Here is a 21,349-nt window from a genome sequence, read left to right as displayed (position 1 = left end):
GAGACTCAGTTATCTCATAAAATATTATAAAGGAAGAGATTCCCACTCTATGTTCTCCATTCTCACTGTTTATAAATATTCACTTCTCACTTAGATTCAGTGCTCTTAATTAGGTGCTTTCTTGACAGTTTTTCAATGTAGGTTTATTTAAAATTAGATAAGACACAGGCAATGCCTGACCTGTAGTGGCGCAGGGAATAAAGCATCGACCTGGAATGCTGAGGTCGCTAGTTTGAAACCCTGGGCTTGCTTGGTCAAGGCACATATGGGAGTTAATGCTCCCCCCACCCTCAACCCCCAACTCCTGCTCTCTCTCTCTCTCCCTTCCCCTCTCTAAAATGAATAATAAAAAAAGATAAATAAAATCTTTTTTAAAAAAGGAAAGAAAAAGATACAGGCAAGGAATCTCATTCGGCGTAGCTTAATATTAAGTGAGGGCTAACCATAAAATAATCAAAACATCTAGAAAAGACTATAAGCTGAAGCTAAAATTTTTGTCATTAAAAATTTCCTTGGCCTGACCAGGCGGTGGCACAGTGGATAGAGCGTCAGACGGGGATGCAGAAGGACTCAGGTTCGAGACCCCGAGGTCGCCAGCTTGAATGTGGGCTCATATGGCTTGAGCAAAAAGCTCGCCAGCTTGGACCCAAGGTCGCTGGCTCGAGCAAGGGGTTACTCCATCTGCTGAAGGCTCCCAGTCAAGACACATATGAGAAAGCAATCAATGAACAACTAAGGTGTTGCAACAAAAAACTGATGATTGATGCTTCTCATCTCTCTCCATTCCGTCTGTCTGTCCCTATCTATCCCTCTCTCTGACTCTCTCTGTCCCTGTAAAATAAATAAATAAAATAAATAAATAAATAAATAAAATTTCCTTGATTGGAATGAAATGGCATGTGATCTGTAAGTACTTTCCCATACAGGAAAGCCATTAGCCTGTAAAGTCAAGTACAGGCTAGATTAATGGTTAGCATACTTATTCCAGTGGCAGAGCATTTGTAAGTCACAGTTCTCTTAGCAGAACATGAAATATTAAGATACTTATATTTCATCACAGTAAGCAGTAATGTTAGTATAAATAATTATATAATTTTAAACTAAAGGCCCATGTTTGTAAGAGAAAACAAAAAAGTACCATAAGTTATTTTCCCTGTAAAACTTCTGTATCTCTTGTTCATGTATTTTACAATGTTCCACTACTCACTAGCAAGTAAGCTGCAACAGGGACCACAGACTTAAGAAAAGTTTATGAGAAAAAAATAAAATTGAAAATAAGTTAATATTGGCTTTTTTTTCCTGAGGACTATGAAAAGATCACTATTACTAAATATGTTTTATTCAGTCAAAGTTTAAGACTACTTGAGCCAAATACCCCAACCTTTAGCATGCTATCAAAGTACCATGTATGTGTACTTTTTTTTATTGAATTCACTGGGGTGACTTTGGTTATCAAAATTATACAGGTTTCAGGTGCACGGTTCCATAACACATCATCTGTACATGGCATTGTGTGTTCACCACCCCAAGTCAAGTCTCCTTCTATCACCATGTATCCCCCTTCACCCTCTTCTATCTGCCCTCAGCATGTGTCCTCCTGGCTTGAAGACCTGCCTGACAAGGTGCCTGCACTCATGCAGTAATGCAGGAGCTCCTTTCCCACCTCTCCTTCACAACTGCCCTTTCCCACTTTACTGGAGAAAGGCAGATCTCTTATTTCCTCTGAATCTCACTATTTTGTGTTGCCCTGGGGTGTAATAAAACAAAAAAGAAATTTCAGGGCACTAAACAAAGAGACGATTATAAGTATTTTTCATTTAAGTACCTTGCTTCTTCCATCTCTTAGTCCAGCGATTTTCAACTACTGGACTACAAGAATTTCTAAAACATGCAATACCTGACTTTTTAGTCAGGGGCACTGACCTCTTTTCCCTTAAACTGTCAAATAAATAAAAAAAAAGACAATAGCTAACACAACAATCAATAGCCATCTGGTGTGAATGAATCAAATTTTTATCTACTTTTGCCTAACCTGTGGTGCTGCAGTGGATAAATCCTCGACCTGGAGTGCTCAGGTCACTAGTTCAAGGCCCCTGACTTGTCTGTTAAGGCACATGCAAAAAGCAACTGGAGTTGGTGCTTCCCGCTCCCCCCACCCACTGCCCTTCTCTCTCTCTCCTCCCTCTAAAAATCAATAGTGAAAACCTTAAAAAAATATATTACCTATTTTTGCCCTGGCCGGTTAGCTCAGTCAGTTAGAGCATCATCCCGTAACACCAGGGTTGTGGGTTTGATCCCCAATCAGGGTACATGAGAAGTAATCAACAAATACACAACTAAACAGAACTAAGCAGAACGAGTTGATGCTTCGCTCTCTCTCTCACACTCTCCTTTCCTCTCTCCCCCAATGGAAAAAAAAAATATTTTTAATTAAAAAAAAAGAAACACTAAAGGCAGTATTATTTTATTTCATTCAGGAGAAAAAATGCAAAGCAAGTTTTCATACCTTATCTATCTTACAATTAGAATTCAGAAGTGAGATAGTTGGCATGTGACATGTCATACATTCATTAGAATTGAAAAATTAGGCCAGACGTCTGAAAGAAGAGAAATATGATTAGGCTGGTTAGCTCAACAATTAAAACTGACCCTGACAATTAGGTCATGTGGTAGATATCTTCCATAAAATGATATAATGAAATATCACTCCTGTGATCAGGTTACTGTACATTGTGAAGGTTACTAAAGTCCCTAATCAGTTAAGGCAGATTATCCTCAGTGGGCCTGACCTAAATCAGGTGAGCCCTTTAAAAAGGGTCTAGAAGTGTGAGACTTTTAAAAAACAGCAACAGATGCATTCCTGTTGGCCTGGAAGAAGCAAACTGACAGTTATAGGAAGAGTCACATGGCAAGGAATGGTGGCAGCTTGTAGGAGCTAAGGGCTCAGATATGGAACTACAAGAAAATGAATTTGCCAATAACCACATAATCTTGGAAGACGACCCTAAATCTCAAATGAGACTGCAGCCCCAGCCAAAACCTTTTATTTCATCAGTGTGAGACTCTAAACAGAGAACCCAGGTAGCCAGGTTGTGTCTGGACTTACAGAAACTAGGAAAGAGTACATGTATTATATTAAGCCACTAAGTTTCTGATAATTGGTTATGCAGCAACAGAAAACTAACACAATAAGCTAGATCTGCATCTCCAATGATTCAATGAAAATATATTTAAAGAATGAGTTAGGGTAAAACACATTTTATCAACAAAAATTGCCATGGCTAAGGTGTACGATATATTGGACTAAACAAAGTACCTCTAACTAAAAAAGTGAAAAAGTAACATTTAAAACTATTCATCATTTGACAAGGCCTGGAAAAGCTAAAAAATAAAATAGTGAGTAATTCTAAAGACCAGGGAACAAATTATTTTACAAGTCAGGTGGTTTCCAATTTTTTGCTTTAAACAAAACTGAAGAAGAACCTAACTCAGTTGCTGGCTGATAGATCATTAAAAATAACTTTTGATAGTTCACAGCATAAATTTTGGCATATATTTGAAGAAAGTTTTAAAAATGAGCTTGACTGCTTTTAATTTTTTTCTTCTATTTATGTTAACAAGGGTTGTCAGGACTTACATCTACAGAAACCGGAAAACAGGAACAGAACCAATGCTAAATCCCGCCTGATTCATGATAGCAAGACACTGTCTCATTCTAGCAATAGGTAATCTTCACCCATTAAACATAAATTTAAACATAATGCAAACAGCTACATAAATATCACTGAGTAATGTTTTTTCAATAAAGCTTTATGATTATTTTTCAAAATTGATGACATTCATGTTCTTTTTTCTTTTTTTTTGTATTTTTTGTATTTTTCTGAAGCTGGAAACGGGGAGAGACAGTCAGACAGACTCCCGCATGCGCCCGACCGGGATCCACCGGCACGCCCACCAGGGGCAACGCTCTGCCCACCAGGGGGCGATGCTCTGCCGCGACCAGAGCCACTCTAGCGCCTGGGGCAGAGGCCAAGGAGCCATCCCCAGCGCCCGGGCCATCTTTGCTCCAATGGAGCCTTGGCTGCGGGAGGGGAAGAGAGAGACAGAGAGGAAGGAGGGGGGGTGGAGAAGCAAATGGGCGCTTCTCCTATGTGCCCTGGCTGGGAATCGAACCCGGGTCCCCCGCACGCCAGGCTTACGCTCTACCGCTGAGCCAACTGGCCAGGGCCGACATTCATGTTCTTTTGATCAACTATGGCCTACTAAGAATTCAACCCAAAGGAAAGGTTTTAAAAAGCTTTATAGTCATTGGGGAAATTTTTAAAAATTTAATACACTTTTCTGTTGTTGCAAAGTATAAATACAAAGGAAAGATCAATCAAAGACTATTAAACACAAAAATATTATATTAGAATATAATTATGGTCTTGGCTGGTTGGCCTGGCATATGGATGTCCTGGCTTTGATTCCTGGTCAGGTCACACAAGAGAAGTGACCATCTACTTCTCTTTCTCTTTCTCTCTCTCTCTCTCTCTCTCTCTCTCTCCCTTCTCTCCCTCTTTCCCTCCTGCAGCCAGTGGCTCCACTGGTTCAGGTGTTGGCGTGGGCACTGAGAATAACTCCACTGGAGCACATCAGTCTCAAGCACTAAAAATAGCTCAGATGAATCAAGCACTGGTCCAAGATGGTAGTTGCTGGATGGTGTGGGGGCACATGCATGCAGGAGTGTGTCTCATTATCTCCCCTCCTCTCACTTAAAAAAATATATATATAGCCTGACCAGGCGGTGGCACAGTGATAAAGCATCAGACTGGGATGCAGACAGGTTTGAAACCCCAAGGTCGCTGGCTTGAACATGGGCTCACCCAGCTTGAGCATGGGCTCACCAGCTTGAGCGCAGGGTTACTGGCTTGAGCGTGGGATCACAGACATGACCCCATGGTCACTGGCTTGAGCCCAAAGGTGGCTGGCTTGAAGCCCAAGGTCACTGGCTTGAGCAAGGGGTCACTCGCTCTGCTGTAGTCTCCCGGTCAAAGCACATATGAGAAAGCAATCAGTGAACGACTAAGGCGCTGCAGTGAAGAACTGATGCTTCTCATCTCTCTCTCTTCCTGTCTCTCTGTCCCTATCTATCCCTCTCTCTGATTCTGTCTCTGTCTAAAAAATATAAATAAAATAAATTTAAAATATATATATATAGATACATATATATAATTACACAGAAGTGGAATGATAAGTTCACAGAAAAAAGAATATAAAATTTCAACTTTTAAAAAAGCACTTTGTCATATATATGTTAAAAAGGATGGATGGTGAATATCAAATTATTATGGTATTGATTTCACTGGATACATTTAAAAGACTGATGAAACTGTTTTATATTAAAACATCAGTATTTGCCTGACCTACGGTGGTGCAGTAGATAAAGCCACGACCTGGAATCAGACGTTGCCAATTCGAAACCCCAGGCTTGCCTGGTCAAGGCACATGTAAGAAGCAACCACAACCAGTTGATGCTTCCCGCTCCCCCTCCCTCACCCTTTTTCTTACTCTCCTCTCTCTAAAATCAACAAATAAAGTCTTAAAATAAATAAATAAAACAAAACATTAGTATTCAGAACACAAAATTATATCCTCTGCAATTATTTGAACTTGATGAAAATTTTTAGATGTCAACATAAAAATGTGTGAATTTTTCAAAATTCTTTTGGGTATACATAGCAAAAAGTTAGAAAAAAATGTTAGAAATTCCTTTTGGGAGAAAGACTCAAGACTCAGCGTTGATTAGCTGTGAGCCTGATGTGAGAAAGAGATGATGAACAGATTTCTGACTATAGAACTAAGCATATCACTTATCCTGAAGATGTGGGTTTACGAAAGATGATAATAAACTTGGATTGGCTCATATTCTTAACATCTACATAGGAATGACCAGGAAACAGGGGATTTAGCAATTTTTGACAGGCCATAAGAGGTGCTTCTTCAAGAAGATAATGGTTGCTTGCCTGAAGACTTAAATGTGGTAAAAGGCCCACTCTTGTTTTTATCTTCAAAAAGATTGTAGGCAGAAGAAACAGCAAGTACAAAAGCCCTAAGACTAGAAGATGTCTAAGTGTTGTAGGTACAAGGATGCCAGTATAAAGCAAGAGTAAAGCAAAAAAAAAAAGACATAATCAATGAAGTCAGTGAGGTAAAAGGGAGAGGGAGGCAGCAGCAGACTGTAGAGCAGAGGTCCCCAAACTACGGCCTGCGGGCCACATGCGGCCCCGAGCCCATTTATCCGGCCCCCATCACACTTCCGGAAGGGGCACGTCTTTCATTGGTGGTCAGTGAGAGGACACAGGATGCAGATGCTGCAAAGTGCAGCTTCGCTCACGTACAGTACTACTTCCGGTGACGTGGGACGCAGGCCTCACGGCTCCGGAAGCGTATCATATCACTTGTTACAGCTAGCAGTGACAAATATGGAACCAGACATTGTCCATCTCATTAGCCAAAAGCAGGCCCATAGTTCCCATTGAAATACTGGTCAGTTTGTTGATTTAAATTTACTTGTTCTTTATTTTAAATATTGTATTTGTTCCCATTTTGTTTTTTTACTTTAAAATAAGATATGTGCAGTGTGCATAGGGATTTGTTCATAGTTTTTTTATAATCCGGCCCTCCAATGGTCTGAGGGACAGTGAACTGGCCCCCTGTGTAAAAAGTTTGGGGACTCCTGCTGTAGAGGGCTTAGAAGGACTTTCACTAGTGTTCTGAGAAACACTGACAAGAGTTCTAAACAAAGGAATTACATGATCTCAACTCTACTGTGTTGAGAAAAGACTGAATGGGACAAAGGTAGAAGACAGGAGACCAGTTAAGAGGCTATCTTAATACTTCAGGAGACTGACTGGTGATGATGACTTGGTCCTAGGTGGTAGAAGTGGAAGAGTAAGAAATGGTGATTGAATATAGCTATAGTGTGAAGTAGAGCTAAAAGGATTTACTGACAGATTAGATATGGGTTATAAAAGACAGGATTCAAGAATAACCTTTTTTTTTTTTTTAACAACTACAATGATGGAGTAGTCACTTATTGATATGGGAAATACTACGAAAGTAATAAGTTTGGGGGGAAAGAGAAGGAGTTCAATATTGGTTGAGATTCCTATCATTAAGGTGACCAATCATCCTCCTTTAGGGAGGACAGTCTTTCCTACTGAGTAAGTTCCGTCCTCTCTTGAAAAGTGTCCTCCTGCATGTTCTCCTTTTTGATGTTGGAAGACTAATCTGTAAATGTTCATATTTGATTGATGCAGTGTCGACCCATTGCATGTGATGTGATGTATTTGTATTTGACATGACGATCCGTCAAGGATCAGTACAGTGCAGTACAGTGTGGTAAGACGCGATTATGAGACCCATACGCTCTGCACGGGAGACCTTGAGAGTGCGCGATATACTGAGCGTGAAAATGGCTTTGTGTACTTCTTACTGAAACACAACACGGCACGTACAACATTGTAGACTCACGATTATTTCTTTCTCAGTGAATATTTAATCAGACAGGTAAGCATAATTCACATTTTATTAATTCATTATCTATTTAATAATTTCCAAATATGTATAATTTTATTTACAAGCATTTTCCTGAAATTCGAGTTTTAAAGTGGAACTCTACCCTGAAACCATATCTATTAATAACGTATTTTGATTAAATAGTTGCATAAAACAGATGTTTTTTAATTAGAACATGATAAATACACCCAATTATCACTCCAAATTAGTGGTTCTGTTTGATATTTAGTTTTGTTAATTTAGCTTCCAGAAAATTCGCCTACCATGATGTAACATTTTCAGTTCCTAATGTGCTTGCATCATTCGTGTTTTTATTGCATTATTCGTATATTTTATTTCTAATTTTAAATTTCATTTAAGGGATGGAAAAATAAAAAGAGAGAAAATGCCATTTCAAAGATAAACTGAAAAAGGAATTTCTATTCCTCATATCAAAGAAAGGTACCATTGTTTTCTGCAATATTTGCAGCAGAGAATTTTGTATTTCAGTTGGGGGCAGAACAGCGATAACGAAACACTTGACCACCAACAAACATAAGCAATCATTAGATGCATCAGCTTCCAGTTGTAAAGCAACAAGTTTTTTTAAAATTTCAAATTATTCTGAAGATGAAAAACAGTTGGCTGCAATGGAGGGAACATTTGCATTTCATACCATAATTCACAAAGTTTTCTTAGTATGGATTGTACAACTGAATAATTGAAAATATTTCACAATGCAAAATTTTCATGTGCCAGGACAAAATACTTAGAGGACATGGAAACTGCAGCATTTGTAATGATTTTATCTGATGCATCAAATCATAATGAAATTAAATTGTATCCAATACGAGTAAGATATTTTAATGTTACCAAGGGCATTCAAGTAAAACTTTTAAATTTAGAATCCATTGAGGGCAAAACTTCTGAAATTTTGTCAAACCATCTATACAGAGTAATAAATGAAAACAATTTGAAATCCAAAGTTATTGCAATAGCTGATAATACAAATATAAATTTTGGTGGGTGAAGACGCAAAGGGGTGAATAATGTGTATGTAAAATTACAAGAGTTACTCCAAAAGAAAATACTAGGAATAGGTTATAATGCACATATTTTGTCAAATGCAATCAACACAGTGTCATGTGTCATGCCAATTAATGTAGAAGTAATAATAACCACAATTTATTTGCATTTTAGTCGTTTTACTGTTTGTGTTGCTACTTTAAAACAATTTTGTGAAGAAGCAAATATTGAATACAAAAAACTTTTAGGATATTCAAAAGTTAGAGGGCTTGCTCTAACACCTGCTATAGAGTGTGATCTACAATTATTTGAGCCTCTCCGTTCGTATTTTTTAAGTTTAGAGAAATGTCCTAAAATCCTGTAATCGTTTTTCAATAATAAAATATCTGAGATATTAATGTATTTTGTACATAATCAGGCATCTATTTTTCACAAAACAATTCAAAAGATTGAAGGTGAACACATTTCAGCTATGGAAGTTAGTCTTATTTTGAATGACTTTATCCTTCAATATAAATCTTGTTTTGAAGAAAAATTTCTTCCTTTAATTATAAAAAGAAAATTGTCAGACTTGAATAAAATCCAGGTATAACAGAAAAGTTTATCAAGGAAGTGCAGAATTTTTACCAGACATGTTTTCAATATGCCGAAGAATGGTCTGAAACAAACATCACGGGAAATAACAGTTTTCAATGGTGTTTTTTTACTTCATCGCAAGTATATTGGGCAGATATTGAATCTTGTCTTGAGTTTTTATCTAAAGAAATGCCAGACATCAAAACAGACAATTGTCTCTTTGAAGAAATTAGAAGACTGAAAGTATATTTAAATTCTGAAAAATTAATACAACTGGAAAATGAACATGTCAAAATTGATAAAAGATGGGTGGAAATATTCAGCCGTTTCAAAAATGAACATATTCCATGTGAAAATTTATTTATTCTTGTTCAATTTACATGGTGCTGCTCTAGAACTAATGTAGAGGTTGAAAGAGTTTTTTCAATTGCTAGTGATTTTTGGACAAGTGAGAACTTGAGATTGAATGTTGATACTCTAGCTGCAGCACTTGCCATAAAATTCAATATGAAGAATATTTCTTGTTCAGATATTTCCAATATATTGTTACAAAACGATACATTGACAAAAAATATTCATTCAATGGAAAAGTACTCATTTAGATAATATTATCTAAATGAGTTTTTCTTATAATTATTATTAAAAATTAATAGGCATATAAGCATAATTACAATATAAAATATTACAAATGTTTTTATTATGCATTTATCATATTAGTATATTATTGTTGCAATGAATAAAATGTTTCTTTTATTTACAATATTGTTTTCTTCCATTTATTTTTGTCCTCCTTTGCATTGTAAAAACGTTGGTCACCTTACTATCATAAGTCTACTATTTGGACATATGAAGAAAGAAGTTGAATATTCAAGCTCAGGAGAGGTCTGAGCTAAAAATATAAACTGGAAATCACCAGATACTGATCATATGTGAAGCAATGAGGCTGGGTGGGATCTCCAAGAAGTTGACTGTAAACAGAAACAAAAAGTCCAAAAACTAAGCTCTGGGAGGTCAGGATGGTTACAGTCAGGGAGAGATGCTGAAGACTCAACAAAGGAAAGACCTGGATGAGATAGCCAAAGAGGGGGGGAAAGAAGAAAACAGCAGAGTTTGGTGCCCTGGAAATGAAATGAGGAAAGAATTTCAAGGAAGAAGAGATCAACTGTCAAATGCTACTAATGGGTTAACTAAGAAAAAAATTACAAGGTGCTATGTATGTAAGAAGTAGTATTTAAATTTACAAAGTACTTTTTAATAAGAAAACTAGGGTACTGAAAACTTTACTTGAAAGAAACAATACCAGTGCTCATATCTAATCTTGATGTTATTTTCATGTGTGGCTTCGTCTCTACACATTAAAATGTGAAGTGTGGAACACTTTATATATTTCAAAAACTTTCTACTTAACTATCATATGTTTTATGTAATAGAAGAAAAGAATTTTAGGTTGTTAATTTTTAACATGACTGCATTAGATAATGCTAAATCCATTAGTTCCATTAAAATTCCTTCCTGATTCAAATATGCAGGCTAAGAGAGAGGATACAGTCAAACTACTGTTCCCTTGAAAGAGAGGCCATGGTTAATATAGAAGTCATATACTTGATTTATGTCAAATGGTAACACAGGTAATGTTTTGCATACTCAGCATAAAACACTTTAATGGAATAGCATTGCTCCAAATATACCATTCCAAAATTAAACTGAAATTAGAACACTACTAAATCATGGCTGACAGGGAACTAAATGCAGCCAGTTAAAATGCATCCCTAATACTCATCCAGTTCTGGCTGAACCCCTTGGGTCAGTTTGGGTCATCCTTAATTTGGAATAGTTCCAAATGACTCCCTGGAGTTCTACTGTTATATTCAGTGGCTTTAGAAAATCCAGAAGAGGCCACAAAAGGCATAGGATCTCCTATTCGTTTCTAGCTTTCAATTGGAGTGATCTTTGCAGAAAGCAATTTTGATCAAGTTAATCTAACTATTTCGTTATATAAATAACCCTGTAAGACTTCCTTAACCTGGTCTACCAATGGTCTCCAAAACTAGCTTCATCTTCTCTTGATTTGCTCTCCGTTCTTCAAAACAAGTCATGTTCCTACCTTTCTTCTGGCCACAAACCCTTTTCTTCCCATTCCTTTGTTTGGTTAATTCCTGTTGATCTTTCTGAAAATTATTTACTTCTTTATTTTCTGTCTCTCTGAGGCCTCTCTGCCATAGCCATTTAGAATGAAAGCTTTATGAGAGCAGGAGCCTTGCTACAACCTCAGTATCAAGAAAACTAGTTCCTGGTGCCTGACCGGTGGTGGAAAAATGAAGAGAGCATCAACATGGGATGCTGAGGTCCCAGGTTTAAAACTCCATGATTGCTGGCTTGAGCACAGGATCATTGGCATGATCTCAAGGTCACTGACGTGAGCCCAGGGGTTGATAGCTTGAAGCCCAGAGTCGCTGGCTTGAGCTAGGGGTCACTGGCTTGGCTTGAGACACCCCACCCCCACCCCAGTCAAGGCATATATGCGAAGCAAACAATGAACAACAAAAAGTGATGCAACTGAGAGGTGATGCTTCTCGTCCTTCTCCCCTCCTGCCTGTCTCTGTCTGTCTGTCTCTCTCTCTCTGAAGAAGAAGAAGAACAACAACAACGCCTGGCACATAGGAGGCACTCAATAAATATCTGAATACACCCTCCAGAACTCAGCACAATGCTACTTCCTTGACCTTCTTAGGTCAGTGACATCAATTTTATTTTCTCAAAGCACCATACTTTTCTTCTAGGCACCAGGAGAGATCCTGTGCAATCTTCTACAACAGTTCCATGAGACATTGGTATATAGGCAGAAATACTAGAATCTTTCAGATATTACAAAAGCATTTCTGAAACGAAACTCCCACCCTCTTTTCCCCTGCCTGCTATTAACTAATTCTGACATTCTCTCACATCCCTTAAATTTCAGACAGATACCTAAAAGCAAACTAATGGTTGGGATGGGGAGTCGATATTTAACCTAAATCAAAATTAGACTCAGGAACAAAGTAATTCAACCTATTCTTTCTAGCTCTCTATGACACTTGTAACTACAGATAGTAGGACAACAGATAATTTCTCTTCCACAGCTAGCCTGCTAAAGAGCATCTTACAGAAAAGCTATCTACAAAGGAAATACCAGGAACTGAAAAAAAAGTATAAGGCATGTTTCCCATATGTATTATGCTTACACTAATTTTCCTCAGTATGCAATCAAATAGCAAATGAACAAAGTACCAAAGGCATTTCAAAGACACAGGTAATAGCTGCATTTACAAATATATCCCACGCTCTCCCCCCCCCCAGTAATATGATAGCTTCAATGTTCTTGAGGAGTAGTGATGAAGGCATTTATGTTTCTAGCTCTTTGAGGTAAGATATACATAATTTAGTAGTAATGTTAACAATGCATGTATTACCCATTAGTAGTGTCATTTTGCTCTGCTTTACCATTTGTAGTTAGTTCTGTATGTATTTAAATACCCAAGGTGAAGTTCTGTTTTAAAAGTTAAAAAACAAAAAGTCAAAGATCACATTTCTATTTCCAAAATTACTTTTCCATCAATGTTCATGTTTCTACATAGTGAATGAATATTTTATTTTTTTATTTTTTAAGGTGAGAGAAGGGGAAATAGTGAGGCAGATTCCCCCACGCGCCCGTCCAGAATCCACCCAGCAACCCCATCTTGAGCCAATATTCTTAATGAGCTAAGTATTTTTAGCCCCTAAGGCTGATGCACTCCAACAGAACTATCCTCAGCGCTGAGGGCTATACTTGAACCAACGGAGCAATGGGCTGCTGGAGGGGAGGAGGGGGGGAGGGAAAGAAACAGCCGATCTATCCTTTCTCTTGTGTGTCCTGACCAGGAATGGAACCCAGGACATCCATACACCAGGCCACCAAGCCAACGCTCTATCCACTGAGCCAGCGGCCAGGGCCTAAAATAAATATTTAATGTTGGTTTAAAAATTCCCTTGCCACCCTGGCCAGTTCTCACTTAAGAAAAATTTAAAAAAAAAAAAATCCCACTCTAGCCAGTTGGCTCAGCGGTAGAGCGCCCGCCGGATGTGTGGAAGTCGGGGGTTGGATTCAGCGCTCATCTTTCTCTCCACCCTTTCCCCTCTCCTTCCTCTCTGTCTCTCTTTTCCCTTCCCACAGCCAAGGCTCCATTGGAGCAAAGATGGCCCGGGTGCTGAGGATGGTTCCACGGCCTCCACCAAAGGCCCTACAATGGCTCCGGCAGCAACGGAGCAACACCTCAGATGCGCAGTGCATCGCCCCCTGGTTGGGCATGCCAGGTGGATCCCAGTCGGGTGCATGCGGGAGTCTGACTGCCTCCCACTTCTAACTTCGCAAAAATACAAACAAACAAACAAACAAAAAATCCTTTGCAGCCTGACCAAGCGGTGGCACAGTGGATAGAGCCCCGGACTAGGGCGGGAGGACCCAAGGTTCGAGACCCTGAGGTCACCAGCTTGAGCGCAGGCTCATCTGATTTGAGCAAGGCTCACCAGCTTGAGCCCAAAGTCAGTGGCTCCAGCAAGGGGTCACTCTGTCTGCTGTAGCTCCCACCTCATCAAGGTACATATAAGAAAGCAATCAATGAATGAAGAACTGATGCTTCTCATATCTCTCCCTTCCTGTCTGTCCCTATCTATTCCTCTCTCTGACTCTCTGTCACAAAGAAAAAAAATTCCTTGCATTTTCTTTTCTTTCTTTCTTTTTTCTTTTAGAGACAGAGAAAGAGGGGGGGGGGGGGGGACAGACAAGGATAGAGGGATAAGAAGCATCAATTCGTCGTTGTGGCACTTTAGTTGTTCATTGATTACTTTCTCATACATGCCTTGACAGGGGCTCCAGCTGAGCCAGTGACCCCTTGCTTAAGCCAGTGACCTTGGGCTTCAAATCAGCCACCTTTGGCCTCAAGCCAGCAACCACAGGGTCATGTCTATGACCCCACGCTCAAGCCAATGAGCTGGTGCTTAAGCCAGCAACCTCAGGGTTTTGATCCTGGGTTCCTCAGCATCCCAGGTCTACGCTCTACCCGACTGCACCACTGTCTGGTCAGGCAAAAATCCCTTGCATTTTCAAAGTCAACAAAAGTCAACAACAGTGACTTTGCCAAATATATATATATATTTTGGTTTTCACAAAAATTAGGTGAAATTTGAAAATAAGCAAAAGAGATTACTAAGTGTTCTTTAGTCCAGTGCTGTGCTTGAACCTTTGATTGCTCTTTACTGATTGGGCTATTTTACAAATCTGTAAGAGTAATTTCAAGATTTTTGTCTGGTACAGATACAAATTCTAATCAATGGAAAAGATAACCCAACTTACTGCTTATATTCCTGTAGAATTTTGTATTTAAACCAACAATCTTACATTCCTTTATTAAACTGCCTATAAATGCCTACCTCCTTAAATTGTCATATGAAGTGGCTTAACATCTTATGAGTTTCCACAATAAGTATGAGTTGAATCAAAACACTAACACATGTGACAAAAGTAGGTTTCCAGTTGTGAGTACATGAGTCTATTCTTGTATTATTACTTATTAACTATTATATTATTTTCCACACAAACAACTGTAAACCTACCTTTGCCTCACCCTGTATTTGGTGAATGTCATGATTTTATCTTTCTGAAAATTATACTTTGTTTTAGAGGTTCCACTAAGTGGACTACCCTGACAGAGCCAATTAAACTACACTGCTTCTTTCATACACACATATAGATACTGCTTACAGAACTCTGGGCTCATAAATGCCCTCATTTATATAAACTGAAACCTCAAAGTTTAGAATTCTGGTCTAGATGGTCTAGACCTTTAGAGCAGGGCCTTTGCTTTTACTCATCTTTGTATTCTTAGTATCCAGTATGGTGCCTAGTACCTAAAATATGTTATACAAATGTCAAATGAAGGTAGGGTACACCATATGTTCAACAGCAGCAACACCACTGGAGGAGAAAAATCCTATTAGTTTATTGCTGCTTCTACTACTAATGGTAGTAGTCTTTCTAACTATCTGGTCAGCTGGAGGAAGGAAGCCAATCCAGGTACTTTAAATGTGAAGACAGAGCCTCCCCAGTAATGGCAGGAATTCTCACTGTGCAAAGACAAGAGTGGCAGGTATATATCAGAATTTAACACATCCTGCAAAGAAAGAGGGGACCGTGAGCTTCTTAAGAGTTACAACACTTTGCAAGCACTATAAACCTACATGTTGCAATACCACCAATACCCAAATACAACAATACTAGACATAATCTGAATTACTAACAAAAATTTTCCAAAAATATAAAAAAAAATGGGTCTTCTGTGGGAATAGACTTCAATTATATAATAGTAAATTAATACATTAAACAGAAATTGCTTTTTGAATTCATCTCAAAAAATCACATTTCCTTAGATGTATTTATTCCATAAGTAAAGGATATGCAAGAACTTTGAAATAAGACAAGACAGATTTACAAAGCACCTGAGTTCCAGGAAAACAAACGTAACATAAATGCAAAAGAACAGTCTCACTTGATCTTAGCTAAAAGGTCAAGAAGCAACAGCAATAGACTAGAATTGGATGCTAGTCCTGGCTTTGCTTCCAGTCTAACCTGAAGAAGTAAGTTTGTTATCTGTCCATGAAGATTATTAGGGTCAAAGCTACCTATGGAATAAGTTATGCAACACATACTCAAACACTATTTGCTACCAGAAAGTACTAATATTATATACCTGCATCACACTGCCAACAATATAGACTTAGTAGATAACTGCATTCACACTTCTGTGTGGTCGAGGGGTCATTTACTATCTAAACATTTCCTTCTTTGCTCTTAATTCAGGCCAGAGTTCATTATCACCACTACTCAGTACACTTTCCATTTCTTTTCCCCTCCTTACAGAATAGGGCTGCCCATGGAAGGAAGGTCAATTTGATACTTTAACACCTTGTATGTCAGTGAAATGATAACTGTCTGTCTAGCTGCCTGCCCCTAGTCATTTCCACCAACTTCTTTAAAAAGACATGACTTGGCCCAACAGGGCAATATCTCCTTGTAAGAATTATGAAAAGAATGGGAAATCTGAAACTCTGCATGAGGAATATGGGAATATGTTTTTACCTTTAAAATACACTACTACTTAAAGAAAATTAATGTATAAAGATTTAGTTTTCAAATGCAGTCTTTAAAATTAATGTTTACTTTTCTTTATTATCTTAAAATGTATTCTTGGTTATTTTGCACAAAAGGCTTAGAAGGGGCTGAGTTTGTATCGATGGCATGGAAAGCCCGTGTTCAGCAGGCATATCTTATCCTGCACTCATGTACAGTCTTTAAATTTGTCTTGACCTTAGAAAAGCGTTTATTATAAACATGATAATGTTTTCACAACCTAAATTCACAGAATACTGACAGCATTCACAGGAGAGATGCACCCAAACTTAAAAGATTGATTTCTTTTATGAGTTACACCTTTTCCATCCCCAGATTCCAAGTTCTAAACTGCACCCAGTATAGAAAGTGACCGAATTTTACAGGGGATATCTCTTGTAAACAAGGACACCTTTTTCAGGAAGTGAAGAGGCACTTGAAAGGTACCTCGAAAACCGTATAAGGGAGAGTATGGCTCACTGACACTTCGCATATGTCAAATACATTCATGTTACAAAAAAGTACTATCCGTTAAGTGAGTATACGCCCTTCACAAGCAAATCGCCTAGGGCAACGCCCCCAAACAACTTGATTAGAAGTAAGTACCGCGCCTGAAAATGTGCTTTTGTTTTAGAAACTGTCTAAATACCAGAGGGACATTTTTCTTGCCCGAATCCAGCCTGAGGACAACAAATTGGTCAACGGCGGAAGTTGCCTGACGAAATGACTGCAACATGAAATCCAGTTTTATGATCATAACAAAACCTTCCTTCCGGGCGAGAGAGAGAGAGAGAGAGAGAGAGAGAGAGAGAGAGAGAGAGAACGTCTTTTTGGATGCAACAGGCAATTTTATAAGACCCCCAACCCACCCCCACTGGCCAGCCGAGAGAGAAACAGCTTCGCCCGCAGGACCCGAGCCCTGGAGGACCTGTGGTCCCCGTTAGAACCTCGGAGGGGCTGCGGGCCGGGTTCCCCGTTCTCCAGCCGCCCGGCTCGGCCCACACAGCCCGCGGCCGCCCCTGCACCTTCCCGGGCCCCCGCGGCCGCCCGGGCACCAGCACTGACCTTCCGCAGGGCCGAGACCAACAGTCCCCGCCATTTCGGACTGTTCTCTTCGCTGAAGAAGTCGTACGGCTGCGGCGCCTGCTGCATGGCCCCGGCGGCAGCGCCTCCGCATCGGGGTTGCCCGCGGGCCGCGCCGGGCCGCGCCGGTGGCCTGACAAGCAGGGCGCGGGCCGCCTCGCCTCGCCTCGCCGGCCGCCGCCGCCTCCCGCCTGGGCCGCAGCTACGGCCGAGGCGGCTTGGAGGCGGCGCCGGCGGGCGGGCGGGCGGGGGCTCCGGGGGTGGCTTCCTCGGCCCGGGTGGCGTTGCCTCGCGCAGCGGCCGCAGGGTTAGCGCGGCGGCCCGTGAGCCCCGGAGACCCCCGGCTGCGACCGAAACGGCGGCCTCCTTAACCCGCGGCGCTGCCCGCGCCTCGGGCGGTTCCTCCTCCTTTGTCTGGGTTCGCAGTCCGGCGAGGGGACGACTGGCCTCGCCCCCACCCCGACTCCCGCTACGGCCGCGGCGGGCGGAGACCGGCGGCGGCGGCTCTTCTCATCGCCTCATCCCGGCCCTCCCAAGCGGCAACGCCGCTCGACCTGGCCCGCCCGAGTCACCTCCGGAGGGCCCTGGGGACCAACGGGGCGTGTGCGTCGGACCAGCGAGCCACACTGTGGCGCACACAGGACGGCCGCCGCCGCCGCCGCCCCTTCAGCAGCCGCGCACAGCGCCCCAAAGCCGCCGCCGAGCTCGAGGTCCCAGCAGTGGCGGCTCGGCCCGCCCCCTCCGCCCGGTGCTCAACCCGGGTCGCCGGAGGAGCCCGGCACGGAGCATGCGCACCGCGGGGCGGGCAGAGGCGCCTGCCAGGCGCGGGGGTGCCGAGATGTGGGGGCCCCGGACGCAGGAGGCTGTCTCTCCAAGGGACTTGCTGAGAGTCTGTTCCAGAAAGCCTCCCCAACTTACTGACTGCGTTTTACACGGACTCTCCTTCTTTTCGACCTTCCCAAGACAATCCTGACAGTGCCCTGGACTTTGGTCGCGGGAAGCAAGCAGTATGGGGATGAGGAAAGAAAGGGGCACTTGGGCTGGACACGATATTTAACGTACTTGTGTTTTACGTGGCTATTCTGTATGTAGGAGATAGTAACTATATCATAGAGGGGTGTTGTGGGGACTGAAAGAAGTGAGGCGAGGAAAGCCCTTCGCGCACCACAGTCAGAAAAAGCAGATGACAATGACGTTAATGAAGCCTGCACAGTCCCCTATGTGTTCATCAAATCATAGTTTTTGTAAAACTTTCCAAAGGTATTTTTGAATTGTTTTCTTGATGATAACCTCCAAATCGTGGTGTCAGGACCCACAGTACCTGGACCCGCTTCTGCTGTGGCCTTACCATACTCAATAGCAACCCAGGAAAGATACCCAGACCATAAGCTTTCCTGAGTTAAAGATGCATCACTCTGGAAACTTTAGCATAAATTTCATCCCACTAAAAATGCTGAGTGTATGGATTATAATGGATTGTCCTCAGCCACCAGCAGCGAGGAAGGGAAAGGAGGAACAGTGCAAAAACAATAAGTCTGCTACACTTTAGTTTCGGCATCAGTAGCTGAACGATCACCCTCCCCTAAAACACGCACTATTCTATCATTTTGAAAAAATCAGAATGGCAAGGTTGGAAAATTTAAGAGATCATTTTTCTAATCCAAGTATCCACTGAATCAAGAATGTCTTCTTCATTCCCATGTCCTGGGGATAAGACTGAAATGCCTGTATTTCTCCAGTTAATTTTTCCATCAGTGAGGGCAAAGAGTTTGGCTTACGTAGAGTGCCTTTGCTTTTCTCTCCTCTTCCTGAACTCCAGCCATAAACTACTAAGCAAACTACCAGACTGTGATAGTATTTTCTTATAGGAGAGTAAAGTTGTTATTGGAAGTTTTATTCGTGGCCAAGAATATTGAAAGCCTTCTCTAGGCCAAATCTGGCTCGAAGACACATTTTGTTTAGCCAAGGCTATATTTAAATTCTTAAAATTGTTGTTAACATTTTAAAACCAAGAGATTTTGTGTATCTGGATTTTCAGCGTCTCTTGACAAAGATCTGGCAACACTGGGCCCTGCTGCATTCCTGCAAGGGAATAATCAACAGGCCGTTAGTGGCTGCTCTCTTTAGAAAAGTATGCCATCCCATTTCCAGTTGGCTATATTCCTCACTTGGCACTCTTCACTCTTTTATGTAACCTGCCTAGTCTCCACAAGCATCTCGGTTGTGATCTCTAGGCTAGGCAAAAAGAATCTGGATCCACGTGCACGTGGAGGATAATTCAAAAATGACACCAGTAAAAGTTTCCCAACCAGACAAATAGGCTATCTAGAAAAAAAATGTTGGATCCACACCCCTACACTCTACACTAGGATAAATTCCAGATGTGTTAAAGATTTAAATAAAAAAATAAAACTATAGAATAATTTGTTTATAACTTCTGAGTACAAAAGACCTTTCTACTATTATAGAAAAATCTAGAAGATTTATATATTCTATTTTTTAAAATGCATGGCAAAAGAAAGGAAAGAAAGAAAAGAAAATGAAGAAAAAAACTGCCACAAGCTAAGCCAGAAGGCAAATGACAAACTGGAAGGAATATTTGCAACTCAGCAACTCATTTCCTAAAAAGTTAATTTCCCTAATATCTAAAAGAGTTCCTATAAATTAAAGACTAAAACTCAGAAAAAAAGGATCAAGGATATGAAAAGACAGCTTACGAGGAAGGAAATATAAATGTCTCAAACAATAAAGATGCTCAACTTCATATTATGAAAAGTGCAAATTTAAATGATACTGTTATCATTTTTACCTATTTTAATAACACAGATCAAAAAGTTGGATTATACACCATGTTGATCAGAGTATGGGAAACAGGTACTCTAATATACTATTGGTGAGAGTGTAAATTCATTCAACCTCCATCAAGGGCAACTTGACAATATCTTTGATATTTTCAAAGGCACACATACCCTTTGACCCAGCAATTCTAGGAATATGTCCTAAAGGTATATTTGCTCAAAGGTGAAACGACTTAGCACAAGGTGATTCATTGCAGTCTTGTTAAAGCAAAAACAAAACAAAAATACCCCAGAAATAATTTAAATAATCATCAGTAAGAATAAGAAGCTGGTTCAACAAAAAATAGTAAATGCATAGATTGGAACCTACAAAGTCATTTTAAAAGAATCAGGTCACTGTATTCAGGCCATTTGAACATTCTCAACGGTACACTACAATGGGAAAAGAGCAAATAATATAGTATTCAGAGTATGCTCCCACTTCTGTAAAAAAATGAAGGCAGTATATTTTATTATACACTGCTTACAAAAATTAGGGGATCAGGGAACGTGCAGATACTCCAGTACTTTTAGCTTTTTGTGTAGTGCATTTTCACCAATGAAATAAAAGTTGGTTTTGCATCTCATTTGCATAATCAACTTTCTTTGACTTGTTTGCTTTTCTGATGTTATTTAATAAAAAAAAATCAAATGCTTCTTTTTTTATCGCTTCATATTCATTTTGAAATATCCCCTAATTTCAGTATATATAAATATAGTATCTCTGCAAAGTCGCACAAGATAGTGACAATTCTTGTTGCCTCAGGGATGAGCACCAGGTAGCTGGAGGAGAGAGGACTTTTCACTGTGAAAATTTTTGTGGCTTTTCAACCATATAATTGCTGTACTTATTCAAATCATTAATTAAAAGAAATTTTTAAATGAAAAATTTCTAACCTCATTTATGAGCACCTGCTTCAAGTGTTAAAAAATGCAACTATTAAACACACTGATACTGTAAGAGGAAGGGCCGGTAGAGATAGAACAAAAAAGCTCAATCATAAATTTGAGTTAAAATTAATATTCTATCATAGTAATAATTTAATAGTAATTTTGTCTTTTTAAAACTTAGAATGGCTTATAGGAGATATCTTCAATGACCCAAGCA

At 40.1% G+C, this 21,349-nt stretch overlaps 1 protein-coding gene across 1 annotated transcript in view; it reads right to left on the bottom strand.

The window, feature by feature from the left end:
* SOS2 (SOS Ras/Rho guanine nucleotide exchange factor 2) overlaps window positions 1-17,516 on the bottom strand; it is a 111,505-nt gene extending 93,989 nt beyond the window's left edge. Inside the window, exon 1 of the mRNA XM_066344336.1 lies at window positions 17,387-17,516. Coding sequence (XP_066200433.1) covers window positions 17,387-17,473 — 87 coding nt within the window. The 5' untranslated portion in view covers window positions 17,474-17,516. The remainder of the gene's footprint in view (window positions 1-17,386) is intronic.
* Between the last annotated feature and the right edge of the window lie 3,833 nt (window positions 17,517-21,349).

Source organism: Saccopteryx leptura, chromosome 6 (assembly GCF_036850995.1).
Source record: "Saccopteryx leptura isolate mSacLep1 chromosome 6, mSacLep1_pri_phased_curated, whole genome shotgun sequence".
In the NCBI taxonomy this organism is placed as follows: domain Eukaryota; kingdom Metazoa; phylum Chordata; class Mammalia; order Chiroptera; family Emballonuridae; genus Saccopteryx; species Saccopteryx leptura.
The sequence above is the reverse complement of the archived record's forward strand: the minus strand, read 5'-3'. Positions and strand labels throughout refer to the sequence as shown.